General features: G+C 47.5%; 1 protein-coding gene across 1 annotated transcript; it reads right to left on the reverse strand.

Annotated features, from left to right (window-relative positions):
• Nucleotides 1-14,018: 14,018 nt before the first annotated feature.
• LOC125525653 lies at nucleotides 14,019-15,897 on the reverse strand. The gene is made up of 3 exons (XM_048690654.1): nucleotides 15,296-15,897; nucleotides 14,807-15,101; nucleotides 14,019-14,274 (listed from the first exon to the last, which is right to left on the reverse strand). Exons 1-3 carry the CDS (start codon nucleotides 15,830-15,832, stop codon nucleotides 14,234-14,236), a joined length of 873 nt encoding a protein of 290 aa, XP_048546611.1. The 5' UTR covers nucleotides 15,833-15,897; the 3' UTR covers nucleotides 14,019-14,233.
• Nucleotides 15,898-19,831: the final 3,934 nt, after the last annotated feature.

The following is a 19,831-nucleotide window of genomic DNA, read 5'->3' on the forward strand; positions in this document are numbered from 1 at the left end:
GTCAAGGCCATGCACTATGTCGTCTCCCTCCTCCTCCAACCATGAGGGCAACGATGCTTGGCTAATGAAGACAGAGCTGAAGAGAGAAGAACATATGGAGATCAACAAGGATGAAGGGATCAAGAAGGCCATGGAGGACCAAGTTCCAGCAACAGAAGACACCCTTCAACTGGATCACAATCTTCTTACCCCAACAGAAATTGAAGCTTTCAAGATGGTTGAGTTGGCTCGTATACAAAATAAGTATCTCACACGTGAAAATATTTTGTTGAAGGAGCATATGATCGCACTCAAGGGCATTATCCGCAAGTTAGAAGACCTCCTACGCTCAATGTGCGACTATCCATCATCAACAACTCCACCAACAAAGAAGAATTGAGTATCTGGTGTGGACACTCCACTTGGCAACTGCCAAGCTTGGGGGAGTGCCCCGGTATCGTATCACCATCACTTTTATCTTTACCGTTTTTCTTAGTTCGATCCTTTTGGTAATATCTTGATCTAGTAGAATAAAAGTTCTTAGTATGATCTAGTCGTGAGTTTTGCTTTATTATCCTTCTATGTAATCGAGTCCGTGAGCTATATAATAAAGATTAGTGTTGAGTTAAGGGCTTGATTATTTTTCCATGATCCTAAGTGAATTAAAGAAAAGAGAAAGAAATAAAAAGAAATAAAGAGATCATGTGAGTCTTATGGAGAGAAGTGAGCTCACATAGAAAGAGTATGATGAATAAAAGTTGTTGAGGGTTGACAAACACAGTTTTGGTCATCGTTGCAATTAATAGGAAGTAATAAAGAAAGAGAGGTCTTCACATATAAATATACTATCTTGGACATCTTTTATGATTGTGAGCACTCATTAAAATATGACATGCTAAAGAGTTGACATTGGACAAGAAAGACAATGTAATGAGTTATGTTTTCTTACATCTGAGATGAACTATATTGTCTTGGATCTTCCAACATGATGAGCTTGCCTTTCCCCTCATGCTAGCCAAATTCATTGCACCAAGTAGAGATTCTACTTGTGCTTCCAAACACCCTTAAACCAGTCTTGCCATAAGAGTCCACCATATCTACCTATGGATTGAGTAAGATCCATCAAGTAAGTTGTCATCGGTGGAAGCAATAAAAATTGCTCTTTAAATATGTATGATTGATTGGTGTGGAGGAAATAAGCTTTATACGATCGTGTGATATGGAAGTAATAAAAGCAACAGACTGCATAATAAAGGTCCATATCACAAGTGGCAATATAAAGTGACGTTCTTTCGCATTAAGATTTTGTTCATCCAACAATAAAAGTGCATGACAACCTCTGCTTCCCTCTGTGAAGGGCCTATCTCTTACTTTTATCTCCTACATTGCATAAGAGTCATGGTGAGTTTCACCCTTCCTTTTTACACTTTATCCTTTGGCAAGCACAATATGTTGGAAAGATCCTGGTATATATGGCTAATTGGATGTGAGTTTTCATGAACTATTACTGTTGACATTACCCTTGAGGTAAAATGTTGGGAGGCAAAACTATAAGCTCCTATCTTTCTCTATGTCCGATTAAAACTCCATACCAATAAGTATTGCGTGAGTGTCAGCAATTGTGAAAGATTATATGATGGTTGAGTATGTGGACTTGCTGAAAAGCTCTTATACATTGACTCTTTCCTATGTTATGATAAATTGCAATTGCTTCAATGACTGAGATTGTAATTTGTTAGTTTTCAATGAAGTTTACGATTCATACTAGATATTGTGATTGAATTATTACTCTAGCATTAGAGATCATATGACAAGAATTATATAAGTTGCTGTTCTAAGAATGATCATGATGCCCTCATGTCCGTATTTTATTTTTATCGACACCTCTATCTCTAAACATGTGGACATATTTTCCGAGTTCGGCTTTTCGCTTGAGGACAAGCGAGGTCTAAGCTTGGGGGAGTTGATACGTCCATTTTGCATCATGCTTTTATATCGATATTTATTACATTATGGGCTGTTATTACACACTATGTCACAATACTTATGCCTATTCTCTCTTATTTTACAAGGTTTACATAAAGCGGGAGAATGCCGGCAGCAGGGATTCTGGGCTGGAAAAGGAGCAAATATTAGAGACCTATCCTACACAACTCCAAAAGTCCTAAAATTTCACGGAAGATGTTTTCTAAATATATAAAAAAATACTGAGAGCAAGAACTTCACCAGGGGGCCACACCCTGCCCACGAGGGTGGGGGGCGCGCCCTACCCCCTGGGCACGCCCCCTACCTCATGGGCCCCCTGGTGGCCCTCCGGTGGCCATCTTCTGATATATGGAGTCTTTCGATGGAAAAAAAATCATAAGCCATCTTCTCGGATGAAACTCCGCCGCCACGAGGCGGAACCTTGGCGGAACCAATCTAGGGCTCTGGCGGAGCTGTTCTGCCGGGGAAACTTCCCACCCGGAGGGGGAAATCATCGCCATCGTCATCACCAATGCTCCTCTCATCGGGAGAGGGCAATCTCCATCAACATCTTCATCAGCACCATCTCATCTCAAAACCCTAGTTCATATCTTGTATCCAATTCTTGTCTCCAAGTCCGGGATTGGTGCTAGTAGGTTGCTAGTAGTGTTAATTACTCTTTGTAGTTGATGCTAGTTGGTTCAATTGGTGGAAGATCATATGTTCAGATCCTATATGCATATTAATACCCCTCTGATTATGAACATGTTTATGCTTTGTGAGTAGTTACTTTTGTTCCTGGGGACATGGGAGAAGTCTTGCTATTAGTAGTCATGTGAATTTGGTATTCGTTCGATATTTTGATGAGATGTATGTTGTCTCTCCTCTAGTGGTGTTATGTGAACATCGACTACATGACACTTCACCATTATTTGGGCCTAGAGGAAGGCATTGGGAAGTAATAAGTAGAAGATGGGTTGCTAGAGTGACAGAAGCTTAAACCCTAGTTTATGCGTTGCTTCGTAAGGGGCTGATTTGGATCCATATGTTTCATGCTATGGTTAGGTTTACCTTAATACTTTTGTTGTAGTTGCGGATGCTTGCAATAGAGGTTAATCATAAGTGGGATGCTTGTCCAAGTAAGGGCAGTACCCAAGCACCGGTCCACCCACATACCAAATTATCAAAGTACCGAACGCGAATCATATGAGCATGATGAAAACTAGCTTGACGATATTCCCATGTGTCCTCGGGAGCGCTTTACATCATATAAGAGTTTGTCCAGGCTTGTCCTTTGCTACAAAAAGGATTGGGCCATCTTGCTGCACCTTATTTACTTTTGTTACTTGTTGCTCGTTACAAATTATCTTATCACAAAACTATCTGTTACCACTTATTTCAGTACTTGCAGAGAACACCTTGCTGGAAACCGCTTATCATTTCCTTCTGCTCCTCGTTGGGTTCGACACTCTTACTTATTGAAAGGACTACGATAGATCCCCTATACTTGCGGGTCATCAGCTTCCGCCAGCTTCTTCAGGGCGGCGGCCTCCGCCTTGTCCGCCTGCGCCTTCTCCAGGCGGGTGGCCTCCTCGCGCGCCTCCCACACGTTCCGCTCCATCGCCTCCCGGAGGTCGGCGGCTGGATCGATCCGCCGGGTGGTGGTGGAGGTCTCCACCGACCCCACGATGGAGGCAGTGGCCGACTTCTCAAGAGTGAGCGGGGCCCTAAATCAAGAGGAACGAAGTAGAGAAGACTCAGATGAGATCGACAAGAAAGGAGAAAGTACGAAGGAAGTCATAAGTTACGCAGAAATCAGCGGCGGCGTCTTCACCACCTTGCGAAAGTGGTCGGCTTTCGCGGCCGCTTCGTCCCGCTTGGTTGCCGCAGCCGAGCCCCGGGTTTCTTCGGCCGGCTGCCAAATAGGCTCGGCGCAGCTCTGTGCTTATGCGCGCCGCCTCAGGCCGCCGGCGCGCCAGACAAGCTCGCGCCCTGCTGGTCGGAGCCCGGCTGGCGGCGCGGGACGACTTCCCCCGCGCCGTCATCTGGCCAGTCCTGAGGCTGGCTCCGAGACCGGAGCCGCCTGCGGCACCGCCTCTTCCCTCGGCGTCGTCCTCCAAGGCCGCCACCACCAAGTCGGGGTCATCTATGTCGCTCTCCGCTCGGTCGGGGAGAAATCGACGCTCCAGCCCTGCGGCGCCGGCTGCCCGCTGGAGGAGGGCGCTCTGTCCAAAGAGCCGGCTGGTCAGATCAGACAAATGGAACCCGGCAAAGAGGAAGAAAAATAGAAGGGATGGAAAATTACCATAGGCGGGGGGTTGGCGCGGGAATACGGCTCCTTGCCAACCTGCCACTCCTCCGTGAGCTTGAAGTTCGCAAGGTAGTTCACCATGTGAGCTATCTCTGCGTGAGGCATCTCTTTGGTGCACAACCGGCTTGGATCCCGATGACCGCTCATCTGACTTATCATGTGAGGGCGGCCCTGGAGCGGGAGCACCCGGCGCGCCACGAAGGCGGACAGCAAGTCGGACCCGATCAGGCCCTCCGACTGCACCAGCACCCGGAGCCATGCGACGGCGGCGGCTCTAGAAGGCGACAACATCTTGGCCCGGTACGACCAGTTAGGTCGCTTCCTAGTCGGCGGGCCGGCAACGTAAGCCGGCAGGTTGACCCAGTCACCCTCCGCGAAGATGCCCTTCACGTAAAAGTACGACTGCTGCCACAACTTCACCGATTGGATCAGCGTGATGGGAGGAAATGGATTCTCGGCCCCCGGCCTCCACACCATGATGAAGTCGCCGCACTGAGCCGGCACCCCCTCAACGACGGTGCCAAGCTTGGTGTAGAAGAACTCCCTCCAGAGCTCGATGGTGGGGAGGACGCCAAGAAAGCCTTCGCACAAGGTGTCGAAGGCGGACAACAGCACCACTGTGTTCGGGGTGAGGTGGTGCGGCTGGAGATTGTAGAATTCGAGGAAGGCTCGGAGAAAGCCGCTCAGGGCGAGGCCGCACAGGCAGTGCAAGCGAAGGATGACCCGCTCGCCCTCCTCTGGCGCCGGCGATATCTCCCCCTTCGGCGCGAGATGAACCCCCACGTAATCCGCGCGGGGCAGCCGCCGCGTCTGGCGGAGGAAGTCGATGTGGTCCTAGTGAATTGTGGAGCTGTCCCATGCTCCGGCGCGCGCCATGAGGACGATGGGCTGTCGGACGAGCTCGATGGAGATAAGCTGCGGTGACGCTTCGGCAAGGCTCGGGCGCTGCAGCAAGGAGAAGTGGAAGAAGGAGTGGGGCAGAGGGGTGCGCGTGTGTTCCCGCTTCCTCTCCTCACCCTACTTATAGCCTACGGGCGACGAAGCCGAGGGGGTGGGCGTGGGAACGTGGGATTAACTGTGGCCCATGACCCCACGCCTCCATCTTTACCGTGCGAAAATCGCGCGCATTAACTCCCCGGAGAAGCCCAACCGCCTACCTCGGCCGCCGCGGATCCGCTCGCTACCCGAGGCCCGGTGGTGGCGGGCCCGGCCTACGGTCGCGTCCCGTCACGCGCATGGGCTGGTAGGCCGGCCAGGCCAGCCAGCGCCACGTGGCATGCCCGCAACAGACGGCAGGCGGAGAAGCTTATCAAGCACGCCGCCTGATTCCCACCAACGCATTCAAAATCCCAGAAGACGAAACTGTTGAGGCTCCCCGGTGTAACGCCCCAAGACCGGAGCTCTAGATGCCTTCCATGGGTTCCGAGATTCGTTGGTGTTTTGTTTGGTTCGTTGCTTTCATCATTGCATCATGTGCATTGCATCATGTCATCATGCAACCCGTTTTAAAACTCAACCAAATAAAACGTATGGATCTTCGATCCATTTAAATCGAGGGAGTTCACATGGTGCAATTATCTTTATAACATATAAAAGTCTCCTATTATTATTAGGGAGCTATTATAAATATTCCATTAACTGGAGATCACCCATAACACATTTGCATTATTCTTCAACTCTTCTTTTATCCGACTCAATTTTCTATCCTTCCTTTTCAACCTTTTAGTAAATTTGAGTTGCAAATTTTACTTCTCCATAAATGTTCCAAATCTGCCTATAAATCACATTTGGTGCGTAGGGTCACCCCCTATAATCTCAACCCATTTGGAGTCCATTCAAATGGGTTTCGAAATTCAAACTTGTCTGAGTTAAATCCAACAGGTATGGATTTTACTTCCTCTAAAATCCTCAGTCCATTTTTTTTCAAATTCCTCGCATTGTTGTGAGTCCGGGAAAATAATCCCCATGTACAAATTCTTTCCCTAACCCTCTCTTTCTATTTCTTCTCTCTATTTTTCTCTCTCTTTTTCTTCTAAGGAGAATAAGAGAGAGTAGAAAGAGAGAGAGAGATAATCCAGCCCAGCTGGGCCTCCGAACCTCCTGCGCCGGCCCACCTAGGCCATTTGCACCCTAGGCACAACGCCCCGTCTAACCCTAGCCTCCCTGAGCCCGAACCCCACTATCTCCCTCGTCCTCGCAGCGCCGCCAGAGAGCTTCGGCTCGTCCCCTTTTTCCTCTCGATCCCGCTCGTCCCCACCTTCTCTCGCTCATAGCGCCCCTCTCCCTCGATCCCCTCCTTCCTTGCTTCGCCAGGGAGAGGAGCGAGGTCCCGTGCCACAGCCGTCGTCCTACCAGGGCCACCGCGCCGCCACCACTTTCCCTCTCCCCTCTGCCTCGCCCTTGCTCCTCCACGCGCCGACGACCAGCGACCAGACGAACAGGAACCACGTCGAGGCCTCCACTGCTCGTCGGCCTCTGCTTCCCTGCCCCCTTTTGCACATCCTGCCGCCCAAGCCGCCCGTCCTTCGTGCCGTTCCGTCCGTCTCCAGCATCGCCGCCGTCCGCGACCACCAGGAGGCCGCAGCTCGCCTTGCACCTCTGCTCCCGGCGACCGAGGCCGCTGAAGCATGGCTGCTGTCGAACTCCTCGGCCAACCGGGTCATGCCGTCCCTTCGTCGCGCCCTCCTCCTCTCCATCTTCTCTGCGCCATGGGCCTCGACGCCCTTGTTGCTGCTGCTGCTAGACCACAACGGCGCCATCATGGAGACTATGGCCACCACCGAGAAACCCCCGGACCTGTCAAGACGTGCACACGGAGACCCAAGTCAGGAAACTACCGATGGCCCTCCAAGTTCAACAATCGTCAACATCGGAGTACCACTACTTCAACGTGTGTACAACTACGCAGATTCGCTGAGTACCCTTTCGGATTCGTCAAGTTCGACTACCCCGCAAGACCCGGAGCGCCAAGACTGCCTCCGTGGATTTGTTCAAGTACCCCGACGACCCTAGGACTCGCCAAGTTCCACTTCGGCAAGTGAACCTGTATGTCCGGGATTCGCCGCCAAGTACTGTACCGGACGCCAAGTACCACAATGGGACGCAAGGTGCCACTACGTTGGCCATGTACAACTACTGTCGCCGTGGATCCTACAAGATCAAGGGTACTACTACCGTCGACCTCGGAGACCCGGGGACGTCAAGTTCCTTACCGTGACCCCGAACATCTACGAACGTGTACAACTACTTCCACTACCGTCGCGAGAACGACTACTTCCCACGACGTTCGTGAACGACTACTTCCTTTACCGAACTCGAACCACCCCGAACGCACGCTTCGAAGGTATTCCGTCGAGACAATGAACCGTGGACGAATGCATGTGTTGTATGAGATGCCCGTGTTTGCACCGTGTCCAAGTTGTCACTTGCTCGGTCCTCCTCTTTTGCCACTAACCCGTGCGGACCCGGTTATCGGGATCACCCCACCATCTTTTGACACGCTCCCGTCACACTTTCTTTTGCACCGACGTCTCAATGAGTTGTTGGTACCGGAACGTTGCCGTGGCACCGTTTCGTTATCGTCGCCGTGGCACCCCTTTCATTTCCGCCACGATGACAAATGCTTCATAATGCTCTTATCAACATTTTTTCTTTAAAACTTGCATACATTTTCACATGTCATCCGCATCATGATAACAACATCAAGAATGTTTAAAATTGTTGTTTGCATTAAATTGCTAATTGCATATGGGGTTTTACCGGAATTGTTGTTTGGCGTTCCGGCCTCATTTAAACTTGCCTAAATAGATAATTTCTTTATGCTTCTACTCTTGCCATGTTTAACAACATTTAATATTGTTGAGTACCTAAACGAGAGAGAACTAAATAATTGATGTGGTGTTCCGTCAATATGCAACCTGTTGCATATTGAGCTCCACTTAACTTGTAGTGTTGTTTGTGCACTTTGCCATGCCATGCTTCATTAAACCGGACATGCATCATACTTGGTTGTGCATCATGTCATGTTGATGTGATGGTTGTTTACTATGTTGCTTGCTTCTTTCTGGTTTGCTTCCCTCGTTAGCTTTGGTTCCGTTCCGGAGTTGTGAGGATCCGTTCGACTACGTCCGTTTGTCTTCTTCTTGGACTCGTTCTTCTTCCTTGCGGGATCTCAGGCAAGATGACCATACCCTCGAAATCACTTCTATCTTTGCTTGCTAGTTGCTCGCTCTTTTGCTATGCCGCGATACCTACCACTTGCTATATCATGCCTCCCATATTGCCATGCCAAGCCTCTAACCCACCTTTCCTAGCAAACCGTTGTTTGCCTATGTTACCGCTTTGCTCAGCCCCTCTTATAGCGTTGCTAGTTGCAGGTGGAGATGGAGTTTGTTCCTTGTTGGAACATGTTTATTGTTGGGATATCACTATTATATATTGTTTATTTTAATGCACCTATATACTTGGTAAAGGGTGGAAGGCTCGGCCTTATGCCTGGTGTTTTGTTCCACTTTTGCCGCCATAGTTTTCGTCATACCGGTGTTATGTTTCTTGATTTTGCGTTCCTTACGCGGTTGGGTTATAATGGGAACCCCTTGACAGTTCGCCTTGAATAAAACTCCTCCAGCAAGGCCCAACCTTGGTTTTACCATTTGACACCTAAGCCTTTTTCCCTTGGGTTCTGTAGACTCAAGGGTCATCTTTATTTTAAACCCCCGGGCCAGTGCTTCTCTAAGTGTTGGTCCAACCTGAGCGATGTCCGGCGCCCCCTGGGCAACCAGGGTCTATGCCAACCCGACGTCTTGCTCATCCAGTGTGCCCTGAGAACGAGATATGTGCAGCTCCTATCGGGATTTGTCGGCACATTCGGGTGGCTTTGCTGGTCTTGTTTTACCATTGTCGAAATGTCTTGTAACCGGGATTCCGAGTCTGATCGGGTCTTCCTGGGAGAAGGAATATCCTTCGTTGACCGTGAGAGCTTGTGATGGGCTTAGTTGGGACACCCCTGCAGGGTTTGAACTTTCGAAAGTCGTGCCCGCGGTTATGGGTAGATGGGAATTTGTTAATATCCGGTTGTAGAAAACTTGACACTTAACTTAATTAAAATGTATGAACCGCGTGTGTAGCCGTGATGGTCTCTTTCCGGCGGAGTCCGGGAAATGAACACGGTTTTGGAGTTATGTTTGAACGTAAGTAGTTTTAGGATCACTTCTAGTTCACGACCGTGCTTTGCTTCTCTTCTCGCTCTCATTTGCGTAAGTTAGCCACCATATATGCTAGTGCTTGCTGCAGCTCCACCTCACTACCTTTTCCTACCCATAAGCTTAAATAGTCTTGATCGCGAGGGTGTGAGATTGCTGAGTCCCCGTGACTCACAGTTACTTCCAAAACCAGTTGCAGGTGCCGTTGATACCAGTGCAGGTGACGCAACCCAGCTCAGATGGGAGCTCGATGAAGATTGTGTTCGTTGTGTTGTTTCGTTTCCAGTTGATCAATAGTGGAGCCCAGTCGGGGTGATCGGGGATCTAGCAATAGGGCTGGTCTTTCTTTATTTGGTTCCGTAGTCGGACCTTGGTTGTATTCTGGATGATGTAACGCTATATTTATGTATTGTGTGAAGTGGCGATTGTAAGCCAACTCTTTATCCCTTTCTTATTCAGTACATGGGATGTGTAAAGATTATCCCTCTTGCGACATGCCTACTATGTGGTTATGCCTCTAAGTTGTGCACCGACACGTGGGAGATATAGCCGCATCATGGGTGTAACACCCGGCTCCTCAACCGTGGCCCGTCACCAGCTTCGGGGACTATTGTCGGAGTAATGGGCCACGGGTAGCCTAACCCGAGCCCCCGAACCTTTCAAGACAACGGGGCCGGCTGCGCCCCTCAAAACGGCAAGATGAAGCGCCGCCTTCTGGTGGCCGGCTGGCTGAATGGCCTACTGCCAGAAGACGGCCATGCTCAGGAAGGCGGCTTCAAGACGGGCCGACTCCTCGCAGGCGGCCTCCAGAGAGGCCGGCTCCTAGCAGTCGGCCCATGGCACCCTCAAAGTCTGCGCCCTCATCAAAGAGACAAGACGGGGTACGGCTACAGTGCAAGCCTTCCCCCCGAATCCAGGGATGGGCGTGGCCACAGTGCCCCGTACAGGCGAAGATCTCCGCACGACGCGGCACTATTGCCTCTCCCCCCATACGTCACACCTGACAGGCGGAGTCCTGTTCCCACGAAGGCCTGTTAGGTACGGCTTGTAGACGGCGGGCCCTACCTGGCAGCCAGAGCCCTGAAGACGGAGGAGGCTGGGGCAGCCGGACCTCGGAGGAGCCGGCTACCAGCAGGCGGCCAATCCCTCCCTTGGGCCCCATACGCCATCAACCAGATGAGACACGAAGTGGCAACAGTGATCGCCCACCAGGCGGCGGGACTGTAGCCACGCTTCCCCGACCAAGCCTATGTCATTAGCGTTACGGCTACAGTGATCAGCAGCCGGCAAGACCCGTAAGCGGCGGGAGCGGCTTGTCGGCTCCGTACCAGACCAGACGGCGGGGCCCACCAGGCGGCGGGCCCTAGCTGTCGGCAAAGAGGCTGGCGACCAGAGAGAATGACGAACGGGCCCTACGCCCGGCCAGATTACCATTGTACCCCTGGGGGTGGGCCTATATAAACCCCCCAGGGCACCCATGCAAAGGGTTCGACCCTGTTAGGACCAGACTCATACCTAGAGGAGGAGAGAGCGTGTCTGCCTTCTTCCACCTCTAGCAAACAGCTCGAGGAGCACCATTGTACCACTTACACACTAGTGATCATGCGGAGACCCCGCAGAGCAGGACTAGGGGTGTTATCTCTTAGGAGAGCCCCGAACCTGGGTAAAGTACGCCGGCGTTCGTGTCTACGCCTCATTCCGCTTCCAGGCACCGACGACATTCTACTCGCTCCCACCATGATAAGCCATCCTTTGGCATATGTCGCACTCAACCCCCAACGGTGATCATGGGCAGATTTGTTTTGTATTATTTTGTCGGGTTGGTATTCTGTTTTAATATTCAGCCTAACCTTTTTTAGTTTCTATCTTTTATCATGGTATTTAAGTGAACACTTAGATATTGATCAAAAAGTTCAAAAGTAAACAATATTTTTAGCATTTTTAGTAGCATACATTCGCATTAATAACTAGAGAGTTTTCCTGGTTTATGTTGCACCACTAACACATAAGTAAACTATCTTCTAAATACTTGATTTTCTTCATCTGGTATGTCGAGAGGAGAAATACCTTGTCCCGCATGGGAAATAAGTTGCGTTAGTTCACATGACGATTTGTAAGGTAATATTCTTCATCTTCTGAAAAGGAAGATAATATTCTTCATATATGACGATTTGTGAATGGCAGTTTACCTCTAAACACTTGCAATATGAAGAAATGTACTGCCGGTTTCATTCGTCTTGAGTTCAATGTCTGTTAAATCATTTACGAGTGGCTGAAATATTTGTGTTCATCATATATTCTTTGTCGATGAGTTTAAATTTGACAATTTGCATTTCTGATGCATTTCATGCAATATTTGATCCTTCATAGAAGGATTGACATAATGAGAAATCGAGAATACAGTATGAAGTACTCATTCCGGTCCTTTTTAGTTCACATATAAGATTTGTCTGAAGTCAAACCTCGTAAACTTTGACCAAGTTTATAGAAAAAAAATACAAATATTTAAAATGTGAAATCAACAACATTAGATGCTTCATGACTTTACTTTTCATATTGTATAAATTTAACATTATAGATGTTAATATTTTTTCATATAAATATGGTCAAACTTTACGAAGTTTGACTTCAGACAATCCTTATATGCAGAGTAAAAAGAACCGGAGGGAGTACAAAAATGTAATAAAATAGAGTGTGATGGGTTGTCTTTTGGTTGTGCATTCCTTATTATCGGCATGCATTGTCTATGTAACACGTATTCTTCGTCACTCATAGGTGCTCGATAATTTATTAAGGAATACAAATACAAGATGAATGGTAACCACGGTAGTAAATAAAGTGAACTTTATTTATTTATTTTTTGAGGCAAAGTGAACTTAATTTAGTGTGCAAGAGCCAGGGGGAGCTCCTATTTCCCGCGTGGGTCGGCAGATAGCAAGCAATCGCGCACCCTCGCCTCCCACATTAGCACTTTGGGGCCGGCCCACTGCGAGGCAAGCGCCCTTTTTTTTTTCCTTTTTTTCTTTATCTTTAAAAAATGGATAAAAGAAAGTTCCAAATTTCAAGAAGCGAATTGGAAAACAAATGTAGCCGGATCTATAAAAATGTTCACGTATTTGAAAAAATGTTCTCAAATTTTAAAATGTATACATACTCAAAAGAGTATCGTGAATTCAAAAAACATGTATGTAAATGCAAAGAATGATAGTGGGTTTGAAAAATTGTTTGTGAATTTGAAAAAATGTTTGTAAATTTAAAAAATTAGCAATTCTGAAAAGAATGTTCAAATTCCAAAAAATGTTCACGACTTGTAAAAATGTTCCCAAATTGGAAAACTGTTCATGATTTCAAAAAATATTTGTGAATTCAAAAAGTATTTATGACTTCCAAAAACATTTGAGAATGTGTAAAAAAATGTTCGCGGTTTTAAATTTTGAATCGGATGAACAAGTTTTAATATATGATGAACATTTTTTGAAATTGATGATTTTTTAAAATCAGTTTGATGAACAAAAAAAAGGTCATGATTTTAAAAATTGTTCACGAAAAAAAGAAGAAAGTAAAAAAGAAAATAAAAACGAAAACAAGTAAAAGAAAAAAAGATAAAAAGAAAGAGAAAAACAAGCAAGAAAAAAGAAAAACAAAAAATGAAAAATGAAAAGCCCAGCTGTAGGCCTCGCGTGTGTGCCTGGGCCAGCCCATCTTGCGATCGCCTTCACGAGGCTGCCTGGAGCAGGTGGTAGCCATCTCAAAACTCGCCCCAGGCCGGCCCGCAGGCAACACCGGGTCTGGCCGGGTCGGCTCGGGCCGACCGGGCCGGGTAAACCCATGGCCAGGTATAGTCTCACATGAAACTGAATGCTGATGCAGCTGTTGCAAAATCTGCCAACAAGGGGGCTGTTGGGGTGGTGTGCCGAGATGATCAGGGGTGTTTCCGTGGTGCTTCTGCAGTAGTATTTGAAGGGATCACCCAACCTTAAACCTTGGAAGCTTATGCCTGCAGAGAAGCATTAGCACTGGGCCAAGATCTCCAACTTGAAAAGCTTCAAATTTCTTCTGACTGTCTGAGAGCCATAAGGGAGATCGAGTCGGCCAAGAATTATGGAGTCGGCCAAGTAATGGAGAGCCGCACAGGTTAGCTAAAATGGCATCAACCCTCGGTGTTGGGCGTCATTTGTGGCTCCTAGCGCCTCCAGATCATTTATGTATTCCTCTGAACCTTGATATCTAATAAAGCTACGCTGTTTATCTCAAAAAAGTAGCAGTAGGCCACATACTGTACTGCAAACTATTCAGAAGTTGCTAAAAGAAACTATTCTGAGTTCCCCCCTAAAAATTTGCTAAAAAAAACCATTCTCAGGCTTCGGCCTGCAAAAAACGTGCACATAACCAAGACAGGGAAGCCGTCCTTGGTTGAACTCACTCTGAATGTGTAAACACAAATTCATTCTCTGCTATAGTTTGGACTGAAGCTTTAAGTGGCAAGTGGCAACACTAGATGATTCATCAAAGAGAAACGCAACGCTGCTGGAAACATGCTCCGCTATCACCACATCGTAAGTGGCCGGAATAAGACTGCAACCACTACAGACTAATGCCACCCCATCGTTGTTCAAGCACTTAATATCTGAATTTGAGAACAGCAAATAGGTTTCCTACATTGTCAGGAGAACGGGTTTTGCCAAACCCCTATCTCACTGCAAAAAGTTTTGAGACGGTGAAACTCTGAACAAGTGAACTGTGAAGCGACGGTCAGGAGTCCTGCTCTGGTCTTTCTCTACACTGCATCGACATCCGGGTACCGCACCCCCGCGTGGGCTGAAATAGAATTTACAAGGAACGGTGAGGAGGTAAGATCATCATATTGCTAAAACAGAGTCAATAACAAGATCAAGAAGACAGTTGATGTACAAAACCTGAAAAGATTGTAGAAACTAGTTTCCATGTAGTGTTGTGGGATACAGCCTGAATTTTTTTTCTGAATTCACAATTGGCTAAATCATATAGAAATCAGTATTTTCTATGTGAAGCTCAACTCATATGATATGACTGAACTGATTACAGTTTTCTTTCTGAATTACAATTTTCTTTCAAGTTCCTAGAGTGTGAACATCTAGCAACCAGCTAAGCTTCAGACTACACATGGAGCAGATTAATCCAACAGACACAGTGCAAATACAACAGTTCAAGCAATTGCAAAGTCCTAACTGAAGAAGACCAGCTAAGCTTCAGTGAACTGTTTTTCAGACTGTAACACTGTTTTCCAACACTGAGGCAAGACAGTACTCCATTAAAATAGAACCCAAAAGATCATGGCAACATCTTGCAAAGGGTGATCAGTAGGGTTCACCTGGCGTCCGGACGGGGAAGACGAGGATGTGGAGGTTCTGGCGGCTGCGGGGCAGGTCGACGACGAGTGGGGTAGGCCGCCCGAAAGTACCGGCTTCGACGCACATGGCGACGTCGGAGACGCCCATGGTGGCCTCCAGGCGGCGGATCAGCGTTTTCCTCAGGTCGAACACGGACTTCCCCTCGAACACGAAGGCGCCGCGGGCGATGCGGCTCCCGTCGGCGCCCGCCCGCACGTATACGATCACCCGCGACGGCATCGGCAACACGGTGATGACTCTTCGGGTGAAGGGAAGCTGCAGTTGAGTCGCAAAGAAACATCATGATGCCAGGAGATCAAATCAAACACGAAGCGCAAATTCGCCACGAATTGCTCCAAGGCGAATGGAATTAACACGATTTGCAATCTTTGCGGTCAAATTCCGATGCGTTCAAGAACCCAAGTCGCGCAAATTCGACAAGAATCAAGGAGCGGGCATGGCGGACTCACCCTGACCCTAGTCGGAGGTCGAAGGAGAGGCATGGCGGCCCTGAAGGGGATGGGCTCCACCACCCAGTGCATCTTCCTGCTGAAGTTGTCGAAGGCGTCGACGCTGGCGCCGGTGTGGATGTACCTGCCGTTGGCGCGGAGGTAGCGCCAGGCGCCGTTGCGGAGGTGGCGGCCGGCGACGTTGCGGAGCAGGACGTCGTTCCCGGAGTCGGCCCCGACGGCGACGGGCTCCCACCTGATGGCCTCCTCCTCTTGATCATCGTAGTTGCGCTGCTCGACGCAGCGCCCGCGGTGGCCCAGCGGCGCCGGCGCGTTCGTGGCGACGAGGTAGCGGCCGTAGGCAGCGCTGTAGAGAAGCATGTGCTGGGCCAGGGCGTCGGCATTGCCCTGGTGGTACAAGTGCACCGCCCAAGCCGCGTTCATGGAATCCCGGCGGTGGTGGAGGGAGACGCCATGCCCGTCCTCATCGGCGTGCAGGTACGTGCCGTGCACGCGGCTCCGCAGCCGCACGTAGTGGCCGTCCTGGAGATGCTCCATCTGCCGCGGGCGCCGCTGGAGAGCAGAGGCGGTCGGCGCTGCGCGGTGGAGAGATGGTGAGGATGGGTTTCTTGGGGCTCCGGCGAGGAAGAGAAGATGAGAAGCGAAAGGAAGCTGTTGGTTGTGGCGGTTACGTTCGGGCGCCAAGGCAGAGTATTTCAAGCTGGCTGACACGCCGTCGCCGTAGGTGGGCTTGCGGGCCGGGGCCGAAAAAGTATGCTCCTTGGGCCGCGTAAGTTAGATCCGCACGTCTCTTGTCCACAACAAACTGCTGTTGTAGACTCAAAAAACAAAACAAAAAAACTGCTATGTTTCTCAGCTTATACAACAAGCTAAAAAGTTTCTCAAAAAATACTATAAGCTAAAAAAAGCTAAAATATGCTTTGTCTAAAATGGTTAGAAAATGCTATGCTTCTAGAAAAAAAGTCATGTTTTTCTGTGCTCGATAAAAAAGCTCTCCTTTCATGCTTTACTAAAAACAATGTTCTCATATATATATCATGTTTCATAAAAATAAACTCTAGTTTCATGCGCATCAAAGCATACAAGTTGTATTGTATTGCGAGGGGGACCTTAACCACCATGGGAGAAAAGAGAGAAAAGCGGAGAAATTGATCACCACCTCATGTTCTATGTGTCATGTTGGTGCCCTCATGTCCATGACTATTCTGAATATGGAGCCGAGGAACTCCGGATGATTGTTTTGCATGTAGATTATTATGTGTTTTTAATGTCAAGGTTAAGTATCCTTTCTACGGATGTCCTCGTGGCGTGAGGCTAAGTTCTACCGGCTCTATACACATCCTGTCATGGAGCCGTGGTGACAAAAAATGGAGAGCCAATAATCTTTCCGGTGCAGTAGATTAACGACTTATGTTTGTTGGATGGTTAATGATGCTTACTCATCGTAGTTTTAGGATGTCGATGGTGGTGCCAAGTATGAATATGATGTCTTGTACTCATGTTTCATCATTTAGCACACATGGTCTTCTTCCTCATTGGCTCGGTGAAGAGGGACAATTTTTCCAGCATACATTGCAACGAGAGTTTTCAAGCATTTAAGTTTTCAAAGGGCTGGACGATTTGTGCGAACTCTTTGAAACACTTGAAGTTGGTCAAACTTTCACTTGTTTGATCTTTTGCTCTACCAACATAAAAATCTCATGCTCTACCAACATAGAGATTGCTTCCTGATATCCCTAGCTAGTTTTTATGCTTGTTCTGTGAATACGACATTGGGCCCAAAAGCGCAAGGGTTTGCTATAGGAAGCAAGTTTTACCCGTAGTCGAGAACCAATGTACCAACCAGTGGATTTCTTCCAATAGCCAATGATCAGAACCTGCACACAACTAAGACGCTTCACTTGGTACCCAACATTTCTAGTGAGGTTGTCAATCTCATCACCTTTGCTAGTTAGAAGCATTAATATATGATGTGGATGGAAATGATTTTTTAGGCAATGAAATAAAAAGTTCAAAATATAGAAGAACAATAAGTAAAGCGATCAAGTTTATGATTATGAGGAATAAAGGACCGGGGATCCATAACTTCACTAGTGGCATCTCTCCATGAAAGCATAGGTGTGGTAGAAAAATTACAGTTGCGTATCAATTAAATTGTAGTGTTTATGGTTAATCATACATGTCACGATTGCATATATGCATTACATCCTTGTATTCATAGACCCGTATCCACTTGCATATATATCTAATACTCCACCTAAGACCACTATCCAACACGCATCTTCAAGTATTAAGTTAAAACAAAGCATTACATTGAGGAAAGTGATATAATGTAGATATATAGTGTATTCTCTTTACCTCTAGTTCCTAACCGAGACACCTATTCAACTACTAGTTTTTTCCCTTTCCTTCACTAGGATAGATTACTTGCAAGGTTAAACCAATCTAACATTCGCTCTTGTAGGTCATTCATCTAATCATGGCAAGTGAAAGACTAATAGACCAAAACAAACCAAATAAAGATCCATATATAATCTAAGCATAAAGTGACAATTCGTCACACCGCAACAAACACATCGGGAACTAGATCAGATAGATCACAAGCAAGTAAGGCAGCTCATGTGATCTTTGTATTGAAAAACAAGGAGAGAGGATGGCACATAGCCACTATCATGAACCCATTGTCCAAGGTGGACTATACTCACAAATGGTCACCAGAGTAGTGAGTTTGATGAAGATATATAGCTCTCGCGGCAAATTCGCCCTCTAGGTGTTTACCGGAAAAAGCTTCCAGATTGGATCACCTGAAAAAGCATAGCGGCAGCAGCAAAAAAAAGATCGATAAATATTTGTTGGGGTTTCTCTATAAAGGCATCGAGGTCGAGAGGTAGTGGACCGACACCCTGGCAGATTGAATCTCCTCTTGGTCTCTCCGCCTTTACTCTGGTCAATGGTGTTGTGTATGTTGTTGCTATGTTCTCTCTCGCCGGTTATGAAAGTTGCTTCTGTAGATGAGAGGGAGGCCGCTACCTGTTATGACCAATGGTATGAGCAGGTGCACTCGTACCACACGACTTATTCTCTTCTGTTGATGCCGGATGCAACTCTTCCCATAGGGAAAGTGGCCCAACTCCTCCTCAATCATCTAAATATGCTCCAAAGCCTTCCAAAAGTGTTTGTCTCTGAAAAACAAGTAAGGAAACAAGGTTTCTCTATATTTTGGAAAAATGATTAGTTAAACGACAAAAGTCGTTGAAACACTAGGTTAGACCAAAATACCTTTGGAAAACCGTACACAAAATGGAGTCATCAAGCCTAGATATTCTCTACCTAGTAAACTGAACTAGAATCTTATTTTTGCATTGCACCAAAAATACGAAGTTGAATGTTTTGGGACAACTTGACCTACTCAGCACGACCCTGAAACAAGGAGCTAGACTTTTTTCCCTCTTTCCTCCGAAAACAAGGCGCTAGATGACTCGTTATGCCAATGCAGTACAAACCAAATGTAGCCGAGAAGGGGGGCTTCTAATTTTAACCGAAAGGAATGTTCATTGCACCAATGGCATTAACACGAATTACAACCGAGAAATAAAAAAATTGCTGAAAATTCATGGGCCTCCCACCACCTCCAGTTCCTGGGTGGGACTAAAGATTGCACCTCCATCTCTTGCCATTCCTGGGCTTTTCAAATTTATTTGAAATTTGCTAAATATTCACATTGTCCAAGCCCATTAATTCTAAGAAGTATAGTTGGAGGACTCAGACTTGGGGCGCAGAGGAGTCGAACCCGGCCATCGGTGATGCCACGTGGCAAAGCAGAGTCCTCGAGGAAGTTGGACTCGATAATGGAGGATTCAGACTCGGCCATCGAGAAGCTTACCATCGTGGAAGTCTTTCGTCCACCTTGGCCCCATAAGTAACGAGGTCCACTCGCCATTCACCTCTTTAGGCTGTGAGAAACCAGAGGATGAGTCAGACCAGGCCTAGACGAGTCGGTTGTCGAGTAGTTCGTTATCGAGGGCGACGCGATGAAGTGGAGTCCTCAAAGGAGACTTGGACTCGGGTGAGGAGTCAGGCCCTCGTGTCCGATTGGGTGTTGGAGGAAGTCGGAATAATCCATGGAGAAGTCTGTCATCGAGGAAATCAGACTCAACCATGTAGGACTCTGCCATCTAGGAAGTATTTCGTCCGGTAGAATCCTTTTGTTGTTTGCCTCACACGCCAACGATCCTCTTCAGCATTGTTTGATGTCTGCGATACCGCAAATAAAGAGTCCCACCCGTCATCCACGTTTCAAATTTGCACAAACATGAGACAGGAGTAAATGGCCCAAGAATAAACACGCAGTAAAAAACGTATGAAATTGATAAGATCGGACTGCGTGGACGGGGAAATCGCACGGATGCCCCAGGAAGGCAAGTACTGCAGCATCCATTATAAGAGTAATTACAAGTTAAGTTGAGTGGGTGAACATATACATGATTGGTGGACTTATATTGTGTTGATAGATGTGAAACAACATGCAAGACTTTG

Source organism: Triticum urartu, chromosome 7, assembly GCF_003073215.2.
Source record: "Triticum urartu cultivar G1812 chromosome 7, Tu2.1, whole genome shotgun sequence".
Taxonomy (NCBI): Eukaryota; Viridiplantae; Streptophyta; class Magnoliopsida; order Poales; family Poaceae; genus Triticum; species Triticum urartu.

What these genes read in the sequence shown, in the direction of transcription:
- LOC125525653 (XM_048690654.1), bottom strand. Translation starts at nt 15,832, where the DNA reads ATGGAGCATCTCCAGGACGGCCACTACGTGCGGCTGCGGAGCCGCGTG. An exon ending in GACCTCCGACTAGGGTCAGG is followed by an intron (nt 15,102 to 15,295) that starts GTGAGTCCGCCA and finishes ACTCAACTGCAG; the next exon opens with CTTCCCTTCACCCGAAGAGT. An exon ending in CTTCCCCGTCCGGACGCCAG is followed by an intron (nt 14,275 to 14,806) that starts GTGAACCCTACT and finishes ATTCTATTTCAG; the next exon opens with CCCACGCGGGGGTGCGGTAC.